Source organism: Humulus lupulus, chromosome 8, assembly GCF_963169125.1.
Source record: "Humulus lupulus chromosome 8, drHumLupu1.1, whole genome shotgun sequence".
NCBI classification, from domain to species: Eukaryota; Viridiplantae; Streptophyta; class Magnoliopsida; order Rosales; family Cannabaceae; genus Humulus; species Humulus lupulus.
The window spans coordinates 32,659,864-32,684,784 of NC_084800.1; the positions used below are offsets into that span (position 1 = coordinate 32,659,864).

The 24,921-nt window shown below is 33.8% G+C and overlaps 2 protein-coding genes across 6 annotated transcripts; both read left to right on the plus strand.

Annotated features, from left to right (window-relative positions):
* Positions 1-6,897: 6,897 nt before the first annotated feature.
* On the plus strand, positions 6,898-15,115 carry LOC133796693 (tRNA-specific adenosine deaminase TAD1). 5 transcript variants are annotated; one of them, XR_009875525.1, is made up of 12 exons: positions 6,898-7,115; positions 7,262-7,382; positions 7,785-7,975; positions 8,099-8,230; positions 8,315-8,428; positions 8,697-8,863; positions 8,936-9,012; positions 9,100-9,219; positions 9,297-9,384; positions 9,947-10,056; positions 10,529-11,726; positions 11,909-14,089. XR_009875525.1 is itself a non-coding variant. In XM_062234320.1 (11 exons), coding segments are annotated over exons 1-11 (1,299 nt in total). In that variant the 5' UTR covers positions 6,898-6,937; the 3' UTR covers positions 14,105-15,115. The 5 variants fall into 5 exon arrangements, 4 of the variants coding, with proteins under 4 accessions (XP_062090304.1, XP_062090305.1, XP_062090303.1 ...); XM_062234320.1 differs by lacking the exons at positions 10,529-11,726; positions 11,909-14,089 and adding an exon at positions 14,104-15,115; XM_062234321.1 differs by having other exon boundaries at positions 10,529-14,090.
* Positions 15,116-16,830: 1,715 nt separating this feature from the next.
* On the plus strand, positions 16,831-19,984 carry LOC133793660 (uncharacterized). Its single transcript, XM_062230961.1, has 6 exons — positions 16,831-17,130; positions 17,232-17,803; positions 18,567-18,759; positions 18,963-19,027; positions 19,210-19,420; positions 19,493-19,984. Exons 1-6 carry the CDS (start codon positions 16,915-16,917, stop codon positions 19,850-19,852), a joined length of 1,617 nt encoding a protein of 538 aa, XP_062086945.1. The 5' UTR covers positions 16,831-16,914; the 3' UTR covers positions 19,853-19,984.
* The last annotated feature ends 4,937 nt before the right edge of the window (positions 19,985-24,921 follow it).

The following is a 24,921-nucleotide window of genomic DNA, read 5'->3' on the forward strand; positions in this document are numbered from 1 at the left end:
TTAGACATGGTGGGTGGAGTTTGATCATTCCTTACCGAGGGTGATGGAACTGTCTGATTCGGTCCATCACTGTTAGAGATAGGAGTGAGGTCTCCCAGAGGTTGCATAGGGCTGACTGGGCCTCGGAAGCGGGATGGCTGAGCCTTGGTGGCTTGAGAGGACATGGCCTCCATTCGTACGAGCAGGTCAGCATTCTCAGCTTCGAGCCTCCTCATTTTCTCGCGTTCTTCATTCATCTGGGCAGTAAGAGCAGCGAGTTGAGCAGACAGATCGGGTGTCTCAGTCACGTCTGACATGGCTCTTAAGTGAACGTTTTGATCTCTTTGTCGATCGTTTGATTGCTAGGGCCCCACGGTGGGCGCCAAATTGTAGAGGTGATTTCCTACAATTGATTAGATGGGCACCAGCAACCTGTCAATAACAAAAAGAAGAGAGACGAGAGTTCAATTGGGAGCACCGGTGGGGTGTCAGCCAAAGGGACTCCGACGCTCAAGTCAGTCGGGTTGTAACGAGAGCTAATAGAAAGTAATAAAATTAAGATATAAATAGTCGAAATGATAATGGATGAAGGAGTCGTAAAATGGTCAGAGTGACGGTGGCGATGGCGGAGGAGTCAAGCGACTAGGTCAGGTCCAATCAGACTGACTAATTAGTCTTGCTTGACTGGATTGCTCAGAAATAGAGTAGCCTTCGTTTCAATTAGAGAGTAAAGAAAGTTCAGTGATTATTTTTTTTGCCTTTTCTCAACCTCTGATGGTCTTATTTATTGTCCTCCTTCTCGTTCCGTCCTCCTCCGTCTTTCTCATTCGTTTGACTCGCTCCAAGTGGTTTTATTCCGAGATTCTTGGCGAACGTGATGGGAGCCTTGACTGTTTCAAGGTCCCTGGCTGACTGAGTGTATCCGAATTCGGGTCCGGGTATGGTTTTGGGTAATTGGATGGTACTTTGTATATGCGAGCCTATTTTACATGGGCTTTGGGCCTTCTTGGCTAGTTAGATAGCTTATTGGGCTGACTGACTGCTTGTTGGACTATTATTTTTCAAGTATACGAATTTTGTCCACTACAATAAATCTGACATTTTGATGGCAAGTGTGGTTAAAATGAAGTTTTAGTAGTATTCCAGGCTTTCGGGATTGAAACGTTGAAGTGGCGGCAACGTACAAGCTATCTAAGGTCAAGAATTGAAGAAAGGGCGCGACACTTTAATTGGAATTGACGTTTCAGATTTTTCTGTTCCAGACAGGCCGCTGCTTAGTTTTTTCAAGGCGCTACCTAGTGAGTCAGGCCACTGCCTAGTTTTTTCAGGTCGCTGCCTGCGTGACCAATTTCTGCACATATTTTGTTTTAGGCCGCAGCGCGAATTTTCCAGGCCGCGACCTGCGACGTCGTTTTCATATTTTTAATTACTTTTTAATTATAATTTAATTGAGAATATAAAAGATTATTAGGGTTAATTTTAGATTAAGTTTTTTATTACGGTTTAGGAGAGAAAAATATTCAGAAAGGGCTGGAGAGAAGACTACAACACTATTGTTCATCAATCTAGTTTCTTTTCTTCCCTTAATCTCTTTAATCTTAATTATAATTATGTTTGTGATTATGATTACTATTATGGAGTATGTTCTTTTTAGGTTAAAGGTTAATTCAAAACCCAAGACATGAATTCTTGATTGTTGATAATGAATATTATTCTTTAATTTCTCTCAATACTAAATTGTTTCTATTTTTCTAATTGAATGTTATGAATTTTGTGATTTCTTGTTAGGTGGCCAACTAATTAAGGTTTCACATTATTCAATTGTCATCTTAAAATTACTACTCACCTAATAGTTTAGGATTCTAACTGTATGTGATAAATTGCAATTGATAGTGATGTCAAAAGAATTGTTGATTGTGATGAAAAATATAACCTAGGTTAAATGAATTATATGTTTAATAAATTATTGCTTAGATTAACTTGTATCCATAGGACTTAATGCTTTATCTAAGTTAAATAGATTGTATGCTTCATAGATTTATTGCTTAGCTAAAATAGTTAATTATTGAGTGCTTCGCCTTGATTACTTATAATAGGGATATTGGGATAATTGTCTGCTTCAGCGTTATCTGCGGGATTAATAGTTTAATTGAGAAATTGGAATAATATTTATTATTAGTGATTAGGAATGATTGTTGAGGGTGGAGATTAACCTTTAACTGTTTCTTAATATCGTAATATCAATCTTTATTTGCTTTCTAGTTTATGTTATTTAATTTTGAGTTCAAAATCAAAATCCCCTTTTAAGTTTTAGTGTTAATTATTGAATAATAAAGTGAACGATAGTCCTCGTGGGTTCGACCTGTGCTTTCTATTATACTAAAATAATTGGAAGTATTGAAAGAAAAATCATTGCTAAATTTGTTGTGGTATACGACACCTATCAGCAGGTGAAAGCATCCATAGTTTCGTCTTCTCCGGCGGCGGCGGTGACAACGAAGTCATATATTCCAATCGTTGGATTTGTTTCTCGGTAATTTCCTTGAACAATGGTCGACGTCGGGATACCCTCCACAGTGCGATGACGACAACTTTTTCTCCATCAACTTCACTAACCAAGATTAATGCTAGGAAGGTGAAGGTGGCACAAAAGTTGGCAGTGTTGGTGTGTAGCTGTGACGGAGCTTGGGGAGTCAGGGTACGACATTGCCAAAGGTTAGAAGGAGAAGATTTTAGCATCTTGCTGGTGGAGTCTTGCTTGGCAATGGGCAATGGGCGAATGGAAGGAGTTGGCACATTGGGAGCTAGATGACTTTGGTAGATATAACATGAGAAGGTGATGGTGTGTTGGTGGCAAAGGGTTGGAAGGCGATGACTTTGGAGGGTATGTAAATGGCGGGTGGAGGTTATGAAGATGATGAGGTTTGATACTAATATTAATGCATGGTAACGTATTAGAAATAAAGTGAGATATGTTTTATGTATTTACTTAGGTATATGTTTATCAACACTTGTTTTTTGTTTTAGTTTTTAGTATATTTGCTATTAAGTTAATTTTAGTTTTTTAAGTATACTTATAATTTTAGTTCATATTTAATATATGTTGAGTTGTTTAGATTTATGTATAATTGTTTTTCATGTTATTTTTGTGTTGTTTTAGATTTATGTATGGTTGTTTTCACATTGGTTTTTAGTTGTTTTAAGTTTATATATATATATATATATGTGAGTGTGACAGTCAGAATCCCGTGATTCGCAAGGGGAAAGACCGGGTAAAAGCTATGCAATCCCACACCGCTTGAGGAAGGTCAAGTGTGATGATTCTAAGACTGTGTAGATATGAGACTACACAGTTGAAGATGTCTTAAATGGATTGATGAGTACTACCTATGCCAACAAGATGCATCTTCTTTTCGGTAACCCATCACTTGAGAACTCCAAAGTTAAGCGTGCTTGACCTAGAGTAGTCTCATGATGGGTGACCTGGAAGTTTTCCCAAGAAGTGTGCAAGCGAGGACAAAACACGCTGGAAATATTCGTGTTGGGTTGCAGAGCCAGTCGTCATTCCAGGAAGTAGCCATAAAAAAAACACGTTAGTATGCAATGAGTTGATTATAGTTGTTATCAAATTGTTGTTTTTTTAGTTATTTTTAAATATGTGTAGTATGCAGTGGATTAATGTTTAGTTGTTGCAATATTATTGTTTTTTAGTTGTTTCATTGATAGCATATTTTTGTAAATATAAAACTTTGAAAATAATATTTTGAAAAAAATAAGGTACTGCAAAAAAGTATAAAAAAAACAACAAAAAAAAGTATATTTTCGAAAAAACCACTTATTTATTTGTATATATATATTTTTATTAGAAAAAACATTATTTTCTTCACTCTACCCTATTTTTCACGGGTTTCATCTCTTCAAACCCTAGGTTTATTTCTTAAATCTGCATTTGTCTTCATCAAGCATCATAAATGCCATATTCTAGTTAAAGAATGTATGAAGTTCAAAGGAGTCCCCCTCTTTGTCGTTGTCGTTGTGAGGCCGTACTAGACATAGCTTGGACTGCATACAATCCGAGAAGAAGATCCTATACCTAAGATGCAAGGTTTATTGTTTCATTTGTTTTGACAAGCTTAATTTCCTATAATATCTATTATTATTATTTCTACATAGAAATGGTTGTGGCTTTATGTATTGGATAGACCCTCCTAGTGGTGAAAAACATAATCGTGATAATAGAGAGTTGTTTAAAATGGTAGAGGAGATTGTCAATTTTCTCCAACAACATATTATTGTTGAAAAAAGAGATCAACAAGTTAGAAGAATTTTGATGTTGATGGAGGATGTCAAAAATAGGTTTTTGTATTTTTATTGTGATTCTTTCTTTTGTTTTGTATTTGGTATTGTGATGAAATGTAATTGTTGTTTTGATTTTTTTGATTAAAAAAATGTAATTGTGTTCAAAGAATGATATTTTAGTGGTTACATTAAACATCAATTATGATTCTCTCTATTTTATTGAAACTGAGATCTTTGGTACCATAAATATTAGCTAAGTTGTAATGAATTTTGATTAAAAAAATGATTCCAATTAAGAATACAAAAAACAAAAAAACTAAAAATTGAGTCCACATTTTCATTCAATAAACTACTATCTATTTACAAGAAAGTCACTTTGGCCAGGATCCACACTACACTAGGACACAATAAAATTTCTTTGACCATACCCATTTGGAACAAAATGACCAAATAACCTCTTTGTGCTGGTATAAAGCTATTAAAGATTCCTTCTTTCGTTTAAGCTACCCATCAATCCTCTCCATCTTCTCAAACCCAATTAACTGACCTGATACAATATTAAAAAGAAAAAGAAAAAAAAAACAAAGACGAAATGCTCTCCGTAGACGAGAATGGCTTCCTCATCCCTGGATTCCTTTGGGTCTCCTTTACTTTTTGATACTCTTGCGTTATTCTTCTCCATTATCATCAACTACAGATTTTCTTTCGTTAGCTCTTGCTTTCTTCGTTTCAATCGGAATGCCCTAAATTTGCCCCAAACTAATTAAGTCGATATATGAAAACCTCTCAAAATCGACTTCTCATTTCCCTCCAAAAAGCCTGATATTTGGCATGTTAAAATTGACTTGTAATGCCAAATAATTCATACAATTACCACATCAACCCATATATTGCCACAACATGTAGCCTATTGGTCTGTGTTATGCCATATCAGCATGTATACTGAAAAATTGTGCGGAATGTAATGGACGACCCATAAAATTGTAATGGAAGACCCATAAATCACTAACATTAATAGTTCGAATTTTTTTTTTAATATTGAAATCATTTTAAAGCATGATCTGTTAGTGATCATGGTTCTACGGAAAAAAAATACTATTTATTATTAGAATTACATTCTCCCATCCTATAATAAATTTCGCCCACAAAATTCATAAAATTAGTTACTATATTTACAATTAATAATAAAATTTTCAAAATTAGTATCCAAATTTTTATAACCTTGGTAGCTGATTTCTATAAAAACGATTAACTGGTTAAAAAAAATATAACTATATGATTTTGAAATATTTTGAAGAAACTTAATTAACGGTTTAATATCCAAAAAAAATACAATTTTTTCAGATCTTTAGGGTCTGATTGGTTCGCGATTAGAAAACTGTATTTTTGAAAAGTGGGATTCTGAAATGAAAATCTGAATTTAGTGACTGAAAACATGTTTCTGAAAATGTGATTGGTTTAATGTCAGTAAACTGTTTTTGAGTTTTAAAAAACTGAATCTGTGATTGAGATTAAATTTGAAAATATAACAGAAACTGAATATGTGATTGGTTTAGCTGAAAGTAAAATTTAATTATATTGATAAATTAAAATTTAATAATATTGCATTAATTAAATTCATAACAATATTGCATTGTCATTAACTTTGATTTTTTTTATATTAAAGTTATATTTTTTTAGGACACAATTGATTAGTGATTTAAAAATTGTATTTTGAAAAAGTATGATTCTGAAAAAAGAATCTAGATTTAGTGTCTGAAAATATGTTTATGAAAATGTGATGAATGTATTGTCCGTTAACTATTTTGTAGTTTTATAAAATTGAATAATTTTTTGGTAGAAAATCTAAAAATTGAATATGTAATATATATATATATATATATTTGTATAATAATAATTGAAGTGAAAATATTTTTTTATTTATTTGTTGTAATTTTTATTTGATCAATGATTTTTTTTAGCAAATATATTGTAAATTAGAATTAAATTATATTATGTTATATAATTTTATAATTAATTATTTTACTAAATTTATATAGATAAAAATTTTAAAAAGTAGATTGACTTGTAAAAATGACAAAAGTAAAAAAATCAAGACTATAAGAAAAATAGCAAGAATTTTTTTTTTTTTAAATAGTAAGATTATACTGAAAACATTAAGGGGCTAATTGGTAATTAATTCAAAAATATAATTTTAGAAAATTATTTTCAAATCAAATGATTTGAAAATAAAGAAAACAACAATTTGTTGTTTTCTCTTTTGCTGAAGGATTTTAACTTAGTTTTCAAAAACGGTTTTTTTTATTTTCTAAAACAAGTGTGCCAATCAAGTTTTCATTGCTGTTTTCATTTTTTAAAATCTGAAAATGATAAAACTGTTTTTGAATCCCCTACTAATCAGACCCTAATATTTTTTATTTATTTTCTTCATAAAAAGTTAAGTAAATGGAAATTTATGTTAATTTTCTCATATTTTTTCAGAAACCCCTTTTTCAATAGGAAATGCTCTAATCCGTTTTCTTAAGGGCTCACAAGGTGGCCCAAATGCTCAAGGTCCAACTCTACTTTCACTTCATAGGAAATTAGGCCCAAACCCATGTCTAGACTCTATCTTCCGGCTCCGAGTCTGTACAGAGAGTTCTGATTCTGAACCACGAACATGGAGTGCTTCCCTGAAACGGCGTCGTCCTCTCCTTCTTCCCCAACAAAACTACAATGTGGGAATAAAGTTTCAGACAAGGTTTTCTCGCTTTACAAGTCTCTTCCAAAGAAAGGAAAGCCTCAAGGTCGCGAAGTTACCGTCTTAGCTGCGTTTCTCATCTCATCCCCTTCTCAAGGTCCTCTCTTATACCTCCTATTCACAATTTTTTCTCTACATGTTCACGGAAAATTAATTCAGTACTTTTCTTTATTATATGCGTATATATATATGCATAAATCTATATATATATATATATATATATATTTCTTTTGGTGCCAACAGAATTGGAAGTTGTAGCACTTGGAACCGGAACGAAATGTCTTGGGCGATCGCGCTTGACCTCCCATGGTGATGTAGTCAACGACTCTCACGCAGAAATCGTTGCACGGAGATCTTTGTTAAGGTCTTTTCTACTTCCTATTTCTCTCTCGAGTGATTTTGCTATATATGCTTGTTATGTATGCGTGTCTATAGTTACATACATATATGCGACTATGGACTTCATTGACAGTGTTAATTTTATTGATTTTCTATTGTATGTGAATGTATTTATGTCAGGAAATTAGCTTTTCTGTTTGTTAAGTTTCTCTTCTGAGGTTTAGAATTGGTATTGACATGAATGCATTTTCCTTACCTTATGTAATGTTGGTTTGCCACGTGGTGACTTCTTATTTAATATTTGAATGAATTGTATGGATGTATCTCCTTTTTTTTTTTGGCTGATCCATAGTGCATATTACAAATTCTGTGACATGTTATATGGAAAATAATACAGTTTTTTGGCTTTTTCATTCTATGGTAACAGGTACTTTTATACGCAGATTCAGCGAAATTCTGAAATTTACAGTAAACAAAAACTTGGTGATGGAAACAAACAGTGTGAAGGTGATGATGATGAAAACATGGTTTTGGAACTGGACCAAGATAATACGAGGAGAAGAAAATACAGAATGAAGAAGGGTTGGCAATTACACATGTATATATCACAGCTTCCATGTAACTATTTGTAATGCTTAAGTACAATAAACGATAACCTTTCCCATGGTTATTGCATTGGTTTAGATAATGCACATTTCTGAAAAACTTGTTAATGATGGAGCTTTCTTGTGTTTCATGTAGGTGGGGATGCTTCGGCTAGTTCACAATTTGCACCTGAGAAGAATGTTTTACCAAGAGAATGCGGTTTTCAGCCATCTTGTGCTGAGCTCAAGGATTCCATGAATGGGGAGGCTCCAATAAAGATTTTCGGGGGTGGAGCTTTAAATTTTAGCTTAATTGTATTTCTGCTTTTGATCATTTAATGTATTAACTGACTACTGGATTATTATTCTTCAGGTGATGCTTCAGAACTTGGTAACTCGGTCCAAAGAAAACCTGGTCGAGGCAATACAACATTATCCGTCAGCTGCTCTGACAAGATATGTCGTTGGAATTTTGTTGGAGTTCAAGGTATGTTCTTAAATACAAAAAGTGCATCCCAGGTTAAAAAATAGCTAAATGAAACTAAAGAGAAACTTGAAAGAAAATTGTAGTAGTTTAAAATTTTCATCATAACATATTGCCCGTGCAACACATGCTAATTTTCTAGTAGCGTAGAGCATTTCTGCACCTGGCTGCGAGGAAGGTGTGTTACCATTTAAGTAATCTTCAATATATCATGGTAATATGAAATTTGTTGAGTATAGTTAAAAAGACGAGGTCATTCATCTTGTTTCAGGAGCTTTGCTTTCTCACTTTCTGCAACCCGTTTACCTCTCTTCCATTACTGTTGGTCAATCTAACTATTCTGGAGAGATTATTGTGGAGGATTGCTTGAGGAAGGCTTTATATGATCGAATTCGACCATTGTTGAATGAGCTGACGAGTCCCTTTCAAGTGAACCAGGTTTGTGAATTCATAATGTCTGATACAATTATCAGAAGGATAGGGTAATAAGTACTGTAATGTCACTTGCAGCCACTATTCTGGGCAGCTCCAATACCACCGAAGGAGTTTCAACATGCGGAAACTGCTTCAATCACTTTAACATGCGGGTATTTGATTTTTGAACTTGATCTGTTCTAGTTGCAGTTATTTCTCAACTGGCTGTTGCTACATATAGATTTATAATTGGCCAACAGATATTCGATATGTTGGAATAAGTCTGGCTTGCATGAAGTCATTCTCGGAACAACAGGAAGAAAGCAAGGCACATCTTCCAAAGGGGCATTGTCTCCATCCACTGAGTCTTCTTTATGCAAGTAAGCTGATATGATTGTATAAGATGATTTTAGCTTTAATTCAATTATTATCCTGTTATTTTATTTTTATTCTACAGAAAGCGGTTATTGGAAATTTTCTTGTCTCTGAGATTCGAATTACCTCCTGAAAACCGAGAAGATGATATTTCTTATCAAGAACTCAAGGTACAAATACAATAATATCAATGCGTGAACATCTTTTAATTTAGTTTACTATCCTGATTGATAAATAAAGTCTCCCTGCCTCTTTTCCTTGGGACTTGGGAGTTAGGATGCAATTTGAAGGAATCTGATGTCAATTTATATCAATTGGCTAACTCGTATATTAAATTTCAATGAATTGTCATCTGTGCCAGCATGAGATTGGTTGTGTGTGTTCGGAAACAGTTTGTGAAGAAGGGTGAAGTTTTAGTATGGCTGGTAATGTAATATTTGTAGGTGTCACATTCACATCAATACTGAAACAGCCAGTTCCAACAATCTGGATTCTCTCACCTTATATTTATTTGGTTTTAATAGGAATTTATCTTATTGTTTCATTGTAATTATTAATAAAAAAATTATTCTTCTTGAGGGAAAGCTGATTCTGCAATGTAATAGCTTCTATTCGTTCAGAATTGTTTTTTTTTTTTAAATCAAATATATGACCATATAAGACGTATAAGCAGTTCTTAACCTTTTAGTTTTAATTGTTCACATCAACTAGTATATGTGTTATTTTGTGCAGGAAAGAGCAGAAGAGTACAATTTCAGCTCAAAAATTCTGAAAGGAAGACCACCTTTCAGTAATTGGCCGTTGAAACCTCTAAACTACGATGTCTTCGCTGTTTTGAAATAGTGAGAGATGTTTTCCTCAGTTTTTAGTTGTTTAGTCTTTATTGTTGTACTTTATTTGGATATGCTTTAGTTAGTTATCTGAAATTTACAAAGAAGTAAACTTATCTTTGATAGGCCGTTTTGTATTACTTAGGATTGCTCACCAGGTGACTTATTTTGCAACTCTTGAGCAGCAAGACTTCGTTGTCAATTATGCAAATAAAATCAACGAATCAGAGTTATTTCACTAAAAAAAAGAGTTATATTAATCATATTTAGTCGATTGTTAATGATAACCAACATTCTGTTTAGTTGGTTAAAATCAAGATTAGCTGTCTTAACAGCTTTTCTAACTGAATTGTACTCTTTCCTTTCCTATAAATAAATTCTCTTCTCAGAAGTTTGCTTATGCTTTTTAGCAAAACTTCTCTGAGTTTTTCACTCAAATTCTCTCAAATAGATATGCTAAGCATAAGCTTGTTCATGGTATCAGATGCCCTTGATTAACGTCTACGATGGATACTAATGATGCTTCGTCTCACGACATTGCCATTGACACCGATGAACCACTGTTCCGCCAGCCCCTCCCGCTCCCACTGTTCCTGCTCAGGCGGTCTCAGCAATTCTCATGATTCTTGCGTGGAATCCATTGTCTAACTCCTTAACTTCTTCTCTTACTTTGAAACTTGACAGAATTAATTTTCTTGCCTAGAAATCCCAAGTTGTTCCCACTGTTATAGGGCATGCTCTTGATGAGTTCCTATTCAGTAATGTTTCTCCCCCATTGAAGCTCCTCTCTGGAGAAACGAATCCTGCCTACACTCAATGGAAGCGAAAGGATCAGCTCCTCCTTTCTTGGATACGTTCCTCAATGACCGAAGGGATTCTTGGCACGGTGGCTTCTTACACGACCTCTTACTCGATGTGGAAGGCTCTTGAGCAAAAATTCTTGAGTCAATCGAAAGCAAGATTGTTACAACTCAAATCACAACTTTCCAACATTCAAAAAGGTAACTCAATCATCTCTGATTACATTGATTAAATTAAATCCATCGGTGATTCTTTGGCTATAGTTGGTCATCCTGTAAGTGATTTTGATCTTGCTATGCAACTCCTCAATGGTCTGGGATCGGAGTTCGATCCAGTTGTTTCTGGCATCACATCCTGTAGTGATACGCTAAGTCTTGAAGAAGTGCAGGCTTTGCTCATGTCCAATGAAACTCATCTTGAGCGCCACCACTCCATGAATGATCTCTCTGCCAAAATGCCTGCCAATTTGACTTTTGGTTCATCAAGAAATAGGGGTTTCAGATCTTACTCCAATCAAGGTCGTGGCACTACTTCTGATCCCCCTCACTATACTGCTCGTGGCTACTCTCGTCCTCAGAATCCTCCCAGTCGACCATTATGCCAAGTTTGTATGAAGTATGGCCGTACAACTGCCATTTTGGAGGTTTGATAAAAATTGGGTTACTCCTAAGCCGGGAACTACACAACCCCGTGCCTATATTGCTGAACACGAATGCGATGCTGATCCACAAGCCTATGTTGCTCAATCTGTCCCTGATTTTGGTGATAATGGTGCCTGGTATGTTGATACTGGTGCAACAAACCATGTTGCCTTTGGAATGGAAAATCTTGACTCAGCTACTCCATATTTGGGTCAAGAGAAACACTACCTATTGGAAATGGTAAGAGACTTGTTATCTCCCATATTGGTAAAGCCAATATATCCTCAAGTTCATCTACTCCTTTACAGTTAAATTATGTTCTTAAAGTTCCTTCTATAACCAAAAATCTTGTTAGTGTTTCTAAACTTACCAAAGACAATGATGTGTTTCTTGAATTTCACAAATCTTGTTGTTTTGTCAAGGACAAGCAAACGGGGGCAGTCTTGATCAAAAGGAAGGTTAAAGATGGCCTATACTTGCTAGGAGATGACAACCCGAATCTGTCCATCACCTCCTTACAGTGCCACTTAGTTACCTCTTCTAGTTCTAGCTCTACGTTGTCTAATTCTTGTACATCTTCCTGTAGTAGTTTCAATTCTTGTATCAATAATGTTTCAACAGTTCCTAAATATACCAATTCTACTATGAATAAAGTTGACATTGCACCACAAGTTTTTACTTCCACTCTTTCCTCAGATGTTAATCTCTGTCATTGTAAATTGGGCCATCCAACCCCTGCAACTCTAAGCAAGGTCCTAAAACAAATCAATATATCTACCTCACTTAAGGACCTAAGATTCTTTAATGCTTGTCAACAAGGTAAGAGCCATAAACTACCATTTCTATTATCCTACATTCGTGCCAGTCAACCTTTAGAGCTTATCCATACCGATCTCTAGGGTCCCTCCTATATATCTTCAAAAAATAATTTTCGATATTATATTCATTTTTTAGATGTTTATAGTCGGTTTACTTGGGTATTTCCCCTAACTTTAAAATCTCAAGCCTTTGAAACTTTTCTTCAGTTCAAAAGTCTTGTTGAGAAACAATTTGGCTTACCAATAAAAGGAGTGCAAGCAGATTGGGGTGGTGAGTACCGTCCTTTTGCTCAATTTTTAAGTGATCAAGGTATTAAATTTCAGCATCCCTTCCCCCATACACATGAGCAACATGGACATGCTGAGTGAAAACCCAGGCACATTACTGAGATTGGTTCAACAATCCTTGCACAATCTGGTTTGGACATGAGTTACTGGTGGCATGCCTTTCAATGTGCTGTCTATAACAGTTGTTCTTGGTGATTTGAGTCCATATGAGTGTTTGTTTAATCAAAAACACGATTATGGCTTCTTAAAGCCTTTTGGATGTGCTTGTTTTCCACATCTTCGCCCATACAATAATCACAAACTTCAATACCGATCTGAACAGTTTATCTTTTTGGGATACTCCCTAAGGCACAAGGGATACATGTGTGAAAACAAGGATGGCAGACTCTTCATTGCTCGAAATGTGGTTTTTCTTATCCTCAGTGTTTTCCTTCAGCTCAATTTAATACAACTTCTCTGCTTAATGTTACTACTTTTGTTGATGTGTCCCCTATTGTTGATGCGACCATTTTTTCTCGAGCACTTGTCATCTCTCCCCACATTGCTTCAGCTGTCTCTCTAGAGGTCCAGGTTTCTCCACAAAATAAATCTCTTCCAGCTTCCTCAGCTCCACATGTTGACTATGTTGCACAATCGGGTTCTGTTCCATCAGCTCAGCATGTTGTCCCTCCAACCATCTCCGTTACAGCTACATCAAATGCCTCTGACCATCCTGCAAATGTCTTATTGGAACCTCCTCTTCCAGCTACTGCTTCAATTAGGACTCATGCTATGAAAACTAGATCGTGTAGTGGAGTATACAAGTCGAAGGCTTACCTTGCTACCAAGCATCCTTTGGCTGAATCTCTTCTTCCCACTTAATCGAAGTCCACTCGTACTGCTCTTCAACATCCTCATTGGTTAGACTCCATGCAGAAGGAATATGATGCTCTTATTCACATAGGGACATGGACTTTAGTTCCTTACACTAATGATATGCACGTCATAGGCAACAAATGGGTGTACAGAGTTAAGTTGAAAGCTAATGGAACCTCAGAAAAGTTCAAGTCCCGACTTGTTGCTAAATGATATCTCCAAACACCAGGGATAGACTATGAGGATACATTCAGCCCTGTAGTTAAACCAACTATGGTCCGTTTAGCTCTAGCTTTGACAGTATCATCCAATTGGGAGGTGAGGCAGTTTGATGTTGGAAATGCCATTCTAAATGGGACCTCGAATGAGACTGTTTTACATGTGTCAGCCCCAAGGTTTTGTTTATCCCAACAAACCAACTCATGTTTGTAAACTAAATAAGGCAATCTATGGTCGTAAGCAGGCTCCTAGAACATGGAATGAAAAGCTCAAAACTACTCTTTCAGGCATCTAAAGCTGACACTTCACTCTTTGTTTATGGGTCCTCTTCTACTTTGGTCATTGTACTAGTCTATATAGATGACATATTAATCACAGGGCCTAACCAGCCACTGATTAAGACACTTGTGGCTGATTTGAATCATTGCTTTTGCCAGATACATCACTGATTTGCTTGTTCTTTTACATCTTGAGGGTGCCAAGAGCTGCTCCAATCCTACTAGTACTGCTCATAAACTAGCTTTGTCTAAGGGCACACCATTTGAGGACAAGACACTATACAGAAGCACTTTGGGAGCTCTCCAATACCTAACTCGGTCTGATTATTAATAAACTTAGCTAGTTTATTCATGCTCCCACCAATGTCCATTCACCAATGTCCATTGGGGGCTTGTAAAAGATTACTTCAGTATCTAAAGGGAACACTTTCTGAAGGCTTACTTCTTAAACCAGCTCCGACAATGTCATTAGAAGCTTACTCATATGCTGACTAGGCATGTTGCTTGGATGATAGAAGATCTACTGGTGGTTATGCAGTCTTTTTGGGTGGCAATCTCATCTCTTGGTCGGCTAAGAGGCAACAAGTAGTTGCTAGATCCAGGACGGAAAGTGAATTCAGGGCATTAGCTGATGCTACTGCCGAGATCAAGTGGCTCATGTCTCTGCTCAGTGAGCTTCAGATTACACTTGCACACTCTCCAATTATATGGGTAGACAACCAAGGTGCTTGGGCTTTAGCTGCAAATCCAATCTTTCATGCCCGCTACAAACATATTGAGATTGACCAATATTTTGTTTGAGATCAGATTCTATGAAAAGAACTCTCAATCCGCTATGTTCCCAGCTTTGATCAAGTGGTAGATATACTTACCAAGAGTTTGCCTCATGATCGTTTACAGTATTTGAAGACCAAACTCAAGGTGGTATGGCAGATATACTTACCAAGAGTTTGCCTCATGATCGTTTTCGGTATTTGAAGACCAAACTCAAGGTGGTATCTACACTTTTCCGTTTGAGGGGATGATAACCAACATTCTGTTTGGTTGGTTAAAATGTTAGTTAGAGTTCTTTTCTGTAATGTAATCAAGATTAGCTCTTAACAACTTTTCTAACTGAGTTGTACTCTTATCTTTTCCTATAAATAAAATCCTCTTCTCAGAGGTTTGCTTATGCTTTTTAGCAAAATTTCTCGGAGTTTTTCACTCAAATAGATTTGCTAAGCATAATTAAGCTTGTTCAGTTAATGTTCACTTAATTGAGTTTAGAGAGATTAGTCATTTAAATGAGGGAATATGTTACACCCACCGAAATACCCCCTAAAAAAAAAGGCTAACTGCTGATACATATAATATTTCAGTAAAAAAATTAAACTAACATTAGTAGCAAGGTGCTCGATCTAATCTAATTACTTTTTCACAAATAAATAGTTACATATTACACGAGAACATACGCCTTTCCTCACTTCAAAGGCTAAATCCTAAAGCCATAGATACAGAATCAAGTCTATTGCAACAGAAATTATTATGAATTCAAGCGAAGTTAGTAACAGCTTCACCCATGAACATTAAGTTAAGTTAAAAGGAGAAAATAACTTGATGTTCATAATTCTTATTAACATGTATGTCTTTCAAAATTTTAAAGTTGTAAAGATTTGTGACTATTTATTTATAAAAATTTTAAGAGCACTTGAAAAAATTATATTGAGCACACAATACACGAAAATATTAGCTACACGGAAAATCTTACTATTCAAACAAAGTTCATGAATCATGACCGCATCCACGTTATTTAGCAAATCCTTGATACTGCAGATCACAATATTTATCACCAACCTTAATTCTAGACACGTTTATTTACCATGTATATTAGTATTTGAGTGGCATGTAATTAACTTAATGAGGACATTCACGAGGGCTTTTATCTGCTCTGTAAGTTCTCTTTAGCCGTCATTTTAATCATGTGATGAAACAGAAATTTCCTAAAACTTCCAATAATCTTTAGTTTCGAAGAAAATCTGCAGACTTAAACCCATATGTTTTTAATTTATTATTTTGAGATTTGTTAAAAACAAAATAATAAATCTGTGAGTTTTCATTTTAATCAACTCACGCGCGGATAATATTATTAGTAGCAACTTATTTATTTTTTTTTTTAAAAAGAAGAGGTATTATAACAAAAAATTAAGCTTTATCTGTGGGAGCCATTTTGGTCTTGGACTCCCATCAACCTTTTAGCCACGGCCAACTTATCCACGAAGAACAAATTATTTTTCTAGAAAAATTAAAACTTAAATGTAGTATAATTTATTTTAAAATTTACAATAATTATAAATATATACAATAAAAGAAATTATTAAAAAAAATCTCAAAATCTAATTTTGTGAAGAACATTTTTCTTCATTTTTTTCCTTCATATTCTTTCTCATAAAAAATTTCATTATTAAAATCCAATGTTTCGTGGAAAATGTTAAACCGCGGCTCGCCCTACACTTAGAGAATAGTACTAAATTTTAGTATGAACACGAAAGTAAATTAATTTGGAAAAAGGATGTACTTAATAAATGAATATCAACTTTTTTAGTCCCTAGAGTAGGACTCAGGAATTGACCTGCCAAACTATTTTGGACTTGGTAAATCTTCTTCTCTTGTTTAATTTTTTTTCTTTCTTTTTGGTGATCTAGCTCTGCGTTAAACTGACGGAGTAAATTGTGGGCACAAAACGTGAATCCCACTTTAGAAACTAGAAATCACTATTTCCCATCCATTAAGTACTTTAATTTATTAGTATTAGAGTGAGAACCCTATAATTGAAAGTAATTGCAATTACTATTTAAGCACCAAATATTTTTCTCTTAAGAGAGCTTTCTATGAGATCGATATCGATCTCATAATCAACATATGTAAGTTCTTTTTCAAATTAGTTTCTTTCAAAATAACACATTAGAGTTTAAGAATCATAAAAAAAAAAAAATGAAAAGGAACAATGATCAAAAGGGTTCCGGTGGCTTCTTCAATGACGACGAGTCATCAGAAATAATAGTACTCCATGATACTGGAGGAGGTCGTTCGCCGCGGCCTGTATCCAAGAAGAAAGCAGCCGCCGCAGCTGCCACCGCTGTCCTGATCGTTTTTCTCTTCTGCTCTTTCCTTTTCATTATCTTACTAGTTGGAGGCTGGATCGATGTTGTAAGTCACACTATATATATAACTGTACATAAATTAATGACACATTCATGTGTCACTAATTTGAACGACAAAGTACACTATATTTAATCTGAATTATGCAGTCTTTTTTGCCAGGCATTTCCTCCTATAAAGCGATCATAACACTAACAGACAAAAAACCAGCAGCCAAAATCCCTGATGAATTTCCACTTATTTGTCCTAATGGAAATGCAACAAATAAAGCTACTTGTCCAAGAAACTACCCTACTCGGTCATCGTTAAATCCTAGCCGTCCGGCGAGTAACACTACGTCGACGTGCCCGTCATACTTCCGTTGGATTCTCGAAGATCTGAGCCACTGGAAGGAGAGTGGTATCACAAAGGAGATGGTGGAGAGAGCTCGGCGGACGGCGCATTTTCGGCTGGTGATCGTGGACGGGAAGGCCTACGTACAGAAGTATAGGAAGTCAATACAGACTAGGGACATGTTTACTATATGGGGTATTTTGCAGCTGATGAGGCTGTACCCTGGTCGGTTGCCTGATTTGGAACTCATGTTTGACTGTGATGATCGGCCCATGGTTAGAATGAAGGACTTCCGGCGACCCAACCCCCGACCGCCGCTGCTTTTCAGATACTGTTCCGATCGGTTGAGCATGGACATTGTTTTTCCTGATTGGTCTTTCTGGGGCTGGTAATTCTCTTACGCTATGCACTTGCTCATGTTCATCGATTTTAGCCATGCACGTGTTTCTACGTATTGGCCAGCGGTTGCCCTGCATGTTATTATATTGAAACTTTTGGTTTAAATATTAAGGTGCTCCTCCTTACTATTTTTGGCTAGCGTGGTATTTTCGGCAATTTTATGGTATGTCTGTGTGTAAATTTTTTAAAAATTTTGTATAATTTATGGTGCTGAAATAATGTTCAAATATGTTGTCTTCCCCACACATAAAAAAAAAACAGTCACGAATGCAACAAATTATTTGAATTTTATTTTCTACACTATAATATATAGAGAATTTTCAAAAATTTTACAGAATACTCTAAATAACTAAAATATACACAACTATAAGAATAATTTGCGCCGAAAATACTTCCCAAGCCAAAATCTAGAAGAGAGTGCACCAATGTATCCTTTTTTGAGGTGCACCGCATAAGTACCCTAAAACATATTCTAATACGTTATAATATTTTAATCAACGATATCTTATTATAAGGAATCATTAGGGTAAATCCGTAAATATATAAGATGAATTGATGCATGGTCTATTTTCATTCTTGTTGTGCGAAAATGGAAAGCTTTATCATTTTGTTTCAATTTTTCTCAAGTGCTTAATTAATTTCTAGTAGTAATGGTAATAAATCAATTGACATGATCAATGTATGTAGCTAGGAAAATGGGGTTAATAATTAAATAATATATATATTAAGCTCATCAATAATGGGATTGGCAGGGTTGAATGCAATATAAAACCATGGAAAAATGTGTTGGCGGACATAAAAGAAGGTAACAAAAGAACAAAGTGGAAGGACAGGGTACCCTATGCATATTGGAGAGGGAACCCGTATGTGGCTCCTACAAGAAGGGACCTTCTCAAATGCAATGTTTCCGAAAAAAATGATTGGAATACCCGCCTCTATATTCAGGTTATATATAATTAGTTTATATATTATCTTTTTTCTTTATACATTTTTAACCTAGATAAACTCCTGAATAAAATATATATATTTATATAATAAAATACTAACTGGACACTAGGATAACTATCAGAGAAATCTAAAAATTTATATTTTGGTAGTTTGGCTTATATATTGACTAATTCTTCGTTTTTATTTCTTTATTATTTTAGAGTTGGGATGAAGAGAAAAAACAAGGGTACAAGAAATCCGGTTTAGAAGACCAGTGTACCCACAAGTAAGTTTTGAAAATTTAAATCTAATAAAATATATGACCATTTTTTCAAATTTCCATGCTATGATAATAAAAGCTCTTTTTCTTCTTTCATTTTCGAAATATTAATCTCCCTAGCCCTACTAATAGCTGATTGTTTGACCGAAAATAAAATAAAATAAATTATGATGAACGTTTGTATATAGATACAAAATATATACAGAAGGATGGGCATGGTCGGTTAGTGAAAAATACATATTAGCTTGCGACTCAATGACCTTATACATCAAGTCTCGTTACCACGATTTCTACATAAGAGGCATGCAACCATTGCAGCACTACTGGCCTATCAGAGAAAACAGCAAGTGCACCTCTCTCAAGTTCGCTGTAGATTGGGGCAACAATCACACTCACCGGGTAATTTTTTTCATAAATTAATTTTGTAATTAATATATGATCGAGTATATATATATAATTATATATGTTTAGGCAGAAGCGATGGGGGAGGAAGCAAGCAAGTTTATACAAGAGGACTTGAAGATGGAGTATGTGTATGACTACATGTTCCATCTGTTAAACGAATACGCAAAGCTTTTCAAGTACAAACCAACCATACCTGCCGGAGCCCAGGAGCTATGCGCCGAAACCATGGCGTGCCCGGCCACTGGGACATGGAGAAATTTCATGGTGGATTCGATGGTGAAGTCTCCTAGCTCCTCCATTCCCTGTACTTTGCCTCCACACGATCCTCAGGCTATTCCTCAGTTGCATCACAAAAGGGATAGTTCTATTAGGCAAGTGGAGATGTGGGAAACTGAATACTGGCAGAAGCAGGAAAAGCCCAAATAAATGGGCGAATTGGGCCTGGCCTGGCATTGATGACCGCTTGGGTTAGCATTTTATGTTGGCCCAAAGGCTTAAGGGGTTTGTTTACGGGGATTTTTCGTCCTATTAATGTCCAAAAATATAGAAATTGTACTTTTTTTTTTTAGTTTGAATGGAAAATTTTATTAAAGAAAAAAATAAAATATAAAAAACAAAATTACTGAGAAATTTAATTAAGAGTAAAATTATGACATAAAACAAAAGTAAAAATTCTTAAAAAAATTCATAAAATAACTTTTTTTTTCTAAAAAAAAACCATATTTTTGTAAACTTTATTAAAAAATTCATATAAAATGTAATTTTCCCTTTGTCTATTGATAACAAAAACGGAGATCAGTAGTATTTATATGTAGTTATTGCCGCATATATATATATATGTGATAAGTCAGCTAGTTCTTAACCTTTCAATTATTAATTTAGTTCACAGGATAAGCCATACCTTACCAAGGATGGATAATATATATTTAGATGCATGATTAAGAAATTTATTGTCGAGTTGTATGGATGATCACTTCTTTTTATTATTTATATAGGTGACACGAAAAATTGATGTGTGCTATATATAATATGTATAATTTTGTGTAACTTCAGACTTAATATAGTCTACACACTAATGCTATAATATTAAATTACACAATCAATAGATTAATTTATGAGTCATCACATTATCATATCTAATCTCAAGCATGTTTTACTATCTTAGTCCGGGTACGCAGTCGTTCTCTTCTGATGGTGGACCACCCATCAGAATCATATTCATCCCACTATATTGAATAAGTAAGATCACCAAATACATAATATATTATTTGTGTATGTGAATATAAATAAATATCTGCAACTTTCTTAAATTTGTATTAATTTTCGTAATAGCTAGGAATGGATGAGTTATATGACAGTAAAATTACTTTTTTTTCTCTCTCATATATATAAGATGAAAACAATTGATATCATTATCATTTTTTTCTCTCACCGGGTGATATAGTAGAAATCCCTAACTATATTTTCACGTTTTTTCTAAGTCAACCGATTGTGTCCTTCTCATCATTCGTCACTGGTTGTTATAACAAACGAAAAAACGACAAACGACATATATAAATTCATTACTTGCCATAATTTATAAAAGTGCATGCTATTGACTGGTTAGAAGAAGAAACGTAGATATCTACCTACTTATATGTATATATTATTAAAATATATCTATTTGCATATGTATATAAAGAGAGAAAAAGACATTTCACCAACGTAAGATATGTAAAATATATGACTTATAGATTTATAATATACGTTATTGTTTTAATTCTGATAGATGGCATATGGTTGTTGAATACGAAACTGTATGTAATTTGCACAGCTAATAAAAAAAAATGAAATCAAATATTTTCTATAAATTGATTAATTAATCACTGAGAAAATTAAATAATATCTCCGTACCAAACAATGATTGTCATGCATGATTTTCATTAGTTCAAGAGTTTATTAAGTAGTAGACGTACGTAGTGTCGTATGGTCATGAAATAGCTTTAAACTTTAATTATACTTCCATATATCGATCGATTGCATGGTTGCAGCTTCGTAATATAGTCAAATAATAAATTTTATTTTCTTGACCAATGCTAATTAACCCTCGCAAACATTATAATTATTCAGTAATTTTTTTTAGTAAAAAAGACATCCATTAAAAATTAAGCCAGACACAAAAAAAGAAATGGATTATCCCAATTCAAACCATATTTAAAATTCTAATCTTCAAACAAAACTTTAGACAGACCATGGACAATTGAATTAACCTCCCGCCCGATACATATGACTAAGTTGAAGTTGAGGGAAGGAAGATAGTAAAGATTGAATATAACCCAAATAATTTACTGTAGTATATATATATATGTAGGAAGTTTTTATAGTGGTGACATGGATTTCTTTCTTATTAGTAGGGATGTTTTTATTTTTGGCACGTGAAAAAATTATAATTAAAATTTTTTATATGACGGTGTATAATGTAGTTACTTCTCACTAGTTTTCAGAAAATTTTGAATAATTTATGATACTTAAAACATGTTTCAAAATAAATTATTTCACGTGCTATAATATTATTTATTTGGTATATAAAATCAACTAATTGATTTAATATATTAAAGTCAATATTTAATTTATTGGCAAAATATTCTAATTAATGGTCAATATTGTTTGTTACCTGATTTTGTTGTTACCCGATTTTTCATATCCCAACTGATTGAGGAAATATCTCAATCTGTGGCAGAGACTCTGATGGTATGTCTCACTCTATAAATATAGAGTACCGGTCCCCAAGTTCGCTGCTCATTCTGACTTTCAGTAACTCTATCTAAAAGAGTTAGTGAGAGCTTGGAAGCCCGTGTACTCGTTCTAACTTCTGTTCTTTTTCTTTTGTAGATCTAAAGCTAGATCGAGGTTATCAATAGAAATGGCTGGAGGTATACAATATTCGATTTTTTTTTTGTATATGTTCATTCTATATATTAATTCCGCCTACATGTATATAGAATTGTTCATGTCTACTTTCATATTAATCTAACATTTGGTATCAGTCGTTAGTCTACATCTCTGCTTTGCTAATTTTATCTGCATATATATTTATTTGATTTATATATGCTTTCATATTCATATTCATATATATATATATACATATATCTTCGGTTTTGGTTGGCCTACATTTAACAAAATTTCTTTTGGTAATTTTATTGTGTTTGTATTGTTTTGTGTTTACATATATGTTATATCTAACATATTTTGGCAATATAAACAAATTATTCACATATATATTCATTTGTGTACATACCCAAATTTTTTTTATAATGCCTTAATATTTTGTTTTTTGGGTCAACACCGGTTTTTCAATCTCCACATCATGAGAAATCCTTAAGTTCATATTTTTAAATTACTTTATGCATTAAAAACGAGTTTTCCAACTCATTGTATTGCTGAATTTTGAAGAATCCGGTTATGGCCAACAGCACAACAAACGACCCGTCATTTGACGGGTTATTTGACGATTATAAGGGGAAAACGACAGATTTAAAAAAAAAAAATTTGAAGAAAAATTACGAAAATTAATTTTTTGATTTATTTTGGAATTTTGTTATTTTCTTCATTTTAATGCTTATTTGGACAATAAATTTTATTTTTTAATTCTTTTGCCAATTTAATTAAAACATATAATTTTGGTAAATTATATATTTGGAAATTAATTGAAATGTGCAATTACTTGATTTTTGTGTATTTATTGCATGATATATTTCTTTTATTCATGCAATATTAAATAATTGTCTTATTTTAAGAATATAATTAATTTTTACAATTAAGTTTGTGCAATTATTTTATTAATTCACGAAATCAGTAAATGATGTTATTGTCTTATTAAGCATGATTTTTTCTGCCATTAAGTATATATATGGAATTATTGTATTTTCGTACATATAATTAATTATACTAATTTGTATGATTATTTTGTTCTTATTCATGCAAAATTTATTTTTAGTATAATTATCTTTAATTTTATATGTATGCCTTTATAATTTTAAATACATTATATATATTTCATTATTGTGCTAGATATATTTAGATTATATTCAAACATTAAGATAAGTTGAATAATATATAGCACATTAATCTTCATAATTTATTCATAAAATATTCATAAAACATTTAGGGTGAATAAAATTATGAATAATTCATAAACAATTTTGTGGTAGACATAAGAACGCATGAAACTGAGACAAATGCTCAAATCTAGAACGGTTTTTAATGATCTTCGGACGACCACACTAGGAGCACTACTCTCTGTGATTGCCTATTATGTTATAACGAAATTGTTCTTAGGTCTTCCTAGAGCGTAAAACATAATGTCTAGTGAACCATATAATTTTATATAATTAGGGAGTAGCCACAACATCTTTAATTATATAAAATTATATATTAATTTGAAAAGATCACATAATGGACAAAATTGTGATTGATTATATAAATATAAAAATTTTACCTCACAGAGATTTTATTATATTTATATAATTAATTAGGATAATATATTAAATTAATTTTCTTAATTTACCCACAGGAGTTATGATAATTAATTTAATAGTTTTCTCATAAAGTTTAATAAAGATATCAAACCTTAATTTATCCCAAATAATTCGTTTGAATAATCTATCATCCTTTACATCTAATTTTATTAAATTAAAAATTTAGCCCACAGGCAATTTTTGTTTAATAAAATTTAATTCTTCAGCATGTTATACATTGGTAAAACATGACTTCATTAAACCTCAATCTTCTAAATCTAAGTTTGTAATCCTATTCATGCAGCTTCTTCATCATCCTCTAGTTTCGCTGAAATCCTTACCGAAATACCTGAGCTTAGGGGTGATAATTTCAAAATCTGGAAGGAACGAGTTCTTCTTCATTTAGGCTGCGCCGACATGGACTACGCAATAAGGAAGGACGAACCTGCTGAAATCACTGCGACTAGCACTGCTGCTCAAATCGCACTATATGAGAAATGGGAGCGGTCCAATCGCCTCAGCATCATGTTCATCATGTCCAAGATCCCTCTGGGAATGCGTGGATCGGTGGAGCAACCTGAGAAAGTCAAAGACTTGATCAAACTGATCGATGAGCAGTTCGACACTTCGGACAAACCACTTTACAACAACCTCATCCACCAGTTCTCATCCACAAAACTCACTGGTGTCAAAGGAGTTAGAGAACATATTTCAAAGATGAGGGACATTTCTGCTCAACTGAAGAAACTCGATGTAGTCATTCCTGAAACCTTCCTGGTCCACTACATCCTTAACCATCTTCCACCTCAATATGGGCCTTTCAAAATTTCCTACAACACACATAAGGACAAATGGAGTATCAATGAACTGATAACCATGTGTGCTCAAGAAGAAGCAAGGCTCCTGCAGGAACAAGGTGAAAGTGCTCACATGGCCACCCAAGGAAAGAAACGCAAACCATCCAAGAAGGACAAGGGGAAAAATAAAGTGCCTCCCCAA

Coding starts and splice junctions, on each gene's coding strand:
- LOC133796693 (XM_062234320.1), top strand. CDS start 6,938: ATGGAGTGCTTCCCTGAAACGGCGTCGTCCTCTCCTTCTTCCCCAACA. Junction 7,383..7,784: donor GCACGGAGATCTTTGTTAAG/GTCTTTTCTACT, acceptor CTATGGTAACAG/GTACTTTTATACGCAGATTC. Junction 9,220..9,296: donor ACTGAGTCTTCTTTATGCAA/GTAAGCTGATAT, acceptor TTTATTCTACAG/AAAGCGGTTATTGGAAATTT.
- LOC133793660 (XM_062230961.1), top strand. CDS start 16,915: ATGAAAAGGAACAATGATCAAAAGGGTTCCGGTGGCTTCTTCAATGAC. Junction 17,131..17,231: donor TTGGAGGCTGGATCGATGTT/GTAAGTCACACT, acceptor TGAATTATGCAG/TCTTTTTTGCCAGGCATTTC. Junction 19,028..19,209: donor GAAGACCAGTGTACCCACAA/GTAAGTTTTGAA, acceptor GTTTGTATATAG/ATACAAAATATATACAGAAG.